General features: G+C 38.0%; 1 protein-coding gene across 1 annotated transcript; it reads right to left on the bottom strand.

Annotated features, from left to right (window-relative positions):
• Positions 1-455: 455 nt before the first annotated feature.
• Positions 456-1,944, bottom strand: LOC109585915 (NADPH--cytochrome P450 reductase-like). The gene is made up of 2 exons (XM_020002059.1): positions 1,755-1,944; positions 456-684 (listed from the first exon to the last, which is right to left on the bottom strand). Exons 1-2 carry the CDS (start codon positions 1,910-1,912, stop codon positions 456-458), a joined length of 387 nt encoding a protein of 128 aa, XP_019857618.1. The 5' UTR covers positions 1,913-1,944.
• Between the last annotated feature and the right edge of the window lie 6 nt (positions 1,945-1,950).

The raw sequence follows: 1,950 nt of genomic DNA, 5'->3' as shown, positions 1-1,950 counted from the left end.
TGGCCTCTATTAGCTGTATCTCCAAGAAAAAAGACCAAACTCTCTTGCAGTCATGCTTTTCATTTGCCTGATGCTGTGGGAGCTCTCCCAATCTTCAAGTATAGAGCTGCTAGCCACACCCTCAATGCAATGGACCTGGGCCATTCACAAAAGTTTTATTCACAAATTTCTCTCTTTTCACTCATTTGCGAAAGTTTCTACCCTCAAAAGTTTTGAGCTATACGGCATTTTAGGGGGAAACATAAAGTAGGGGGAACTTAGAGTAGAGGGGGAACTTAGAGTAGAGGGGGATTTCCTCCTTTCCCACCCCCCCTGTATGATACCTTGGCCACATTGACTTTTATAAGCCAAAACTTTTCTAAAATTTTTCTACATACATGTACATGTACCTGTACAACCCAATGCATGTACACTGTACAAAACATTGGAGTAATATCAGACAAATTAATGATTAATTACATGTAGATCCTTACCCAGTCAGTGCAGTCCTCAGGGTCAAAGGTCATGGCAGGTAGTCCTAAATGAGATGAGTCCTTTGCTAATCTATTGGAGAACTCTTCCCCAGTACCAGTTTGAGACCCATACAGAATCAATACCCTTTTCTTTCGGGTTTTCATTTTATCAATAAAACTACCAGACGTGCTCAGTGAGGAGGAATAAACAGGAGAAGAAATCTGTTTTATACTAATAAAGAAAAAGAGAAATCGGCAAACAGTCATTAAAGACTTCATCCATTGAAAATTTTAAACTGTATTTTAATTTTTGTGCTCACGTTAAATTCATCAAATTTCAAAACCCAGTCTCAAAGCACAAAAATTAAAAATCTCACAAGCATATGCAGTATGTGTGAGATTGGCATTCCACAAGTGACAAGGTTTAAAGGCAAACGTCGTAGATCATGTGAGCAGAATTGTAAACTTGTCATAATTAATATTAAAACTTTATCTCTAAAATATTGCTGTAATATTGAACAAGTAGGGTCAAATACAACGTACAGCGTGTACATACCGTAGGTCAGGATATATTCGCGGCTGCAATTATTCGCGGTCATAAAAAAATTTCAATTAAAACCATGGAAACTGAGGTGTTATTTTAATTGAAAACAGCGCGATAGTGAAGAAAAGCACCTTGCTGCAGTGTTCTTGAGCTGTTGTTCTTCTTGTGTCACTAAGCCTTGGGTTCTTTGGAGCTGCTTTACCAGTTCTTTTGAGAACTAGTGCCTCGCAATATTTTGGGACTCACCACCCATTCTAGTTAGTGTTTATTAACTTGGGCATGGTTTATTATCACCAGCACACGGACCAGCAACAATTTGTAGCAAAGAGGCTGAAAGAGCTCTGAGGTAGCGGTCCATACAAGAAGTTAACACATAGAAAAGGACTTGCTATTGGTGAATGGCTCCACTATAGCTGCTAAAGAACAGATGAATAGCTGAACACTAAACACGTGGTCTTATTGTCATAGCAACACTCTAACAGTTTCCATGGTTTTTAATTGAATTTTTTATGACCGCAAATAATTGCAGCCACGAATATATCTTGACCTACAGTATGTCATACATGAAACCTTGCCATTATGTGGCATGACTTTTAGTTTTTGATCCAAAGCACATAATTTAAAACACTCAAAAAAGGAAACCTACATGTAAAACCATGTACGTGTATGTCTACATAAAACACATTACACACACATGTAAGGATACATGTACATGTACATGTATGTATACACATCATCACTTTTGATTGTTCACTTACACTGGATTAATTTGCAGCTTTTTAACCCTCTCGTCATCTCCTCTTGCTCTCCTCCTAAACTTTCTAACTATCAGGAAAAGGACGAGAATGAAGACTCCTAATAAAAAGACATCCAAGTAACTGAAATATGAAGACTCTCCATTATGAGATGACGCCATGTTGAATCGGCGTGGCTCTTAAATTAAGAGAGGAGTGG

The sequence above is a fragment of the Amphimedon queenslandica genome, unplaced genomic scaffold (assembly GCF_000090795.2).
Source record: "Amphimedon queenslandica unplaced genomic scaffold, v1.1 AMPQUscaffold_12985, whole genome shotgun sequence".
NCBI lineage: Eukaryota > Metazoa > Porifera > Demospongiae > Haplosclerida > Niphatidae > Amphimedon > Amphimedon queenslandica.
This window is presented reverse-complemented; position numbering and strand designations above follow the sequence as displayed.

Coding starts and splice junctions, on each gene's coding strand:
- LOC109585915 (XM_020002059.1), bottom strand. CDS start 1,912: ATGGCGTCATCTCATAATGGAGAGTCTTCATATTTCAGTTACTTGGAT. Junction 685..1,754: donor AAGCTGCAAATTAATCCAGT/GTAAGTGAACAA, acceptor TTTCTTTATTAG/TATAAAACAGATTTCTTCTC.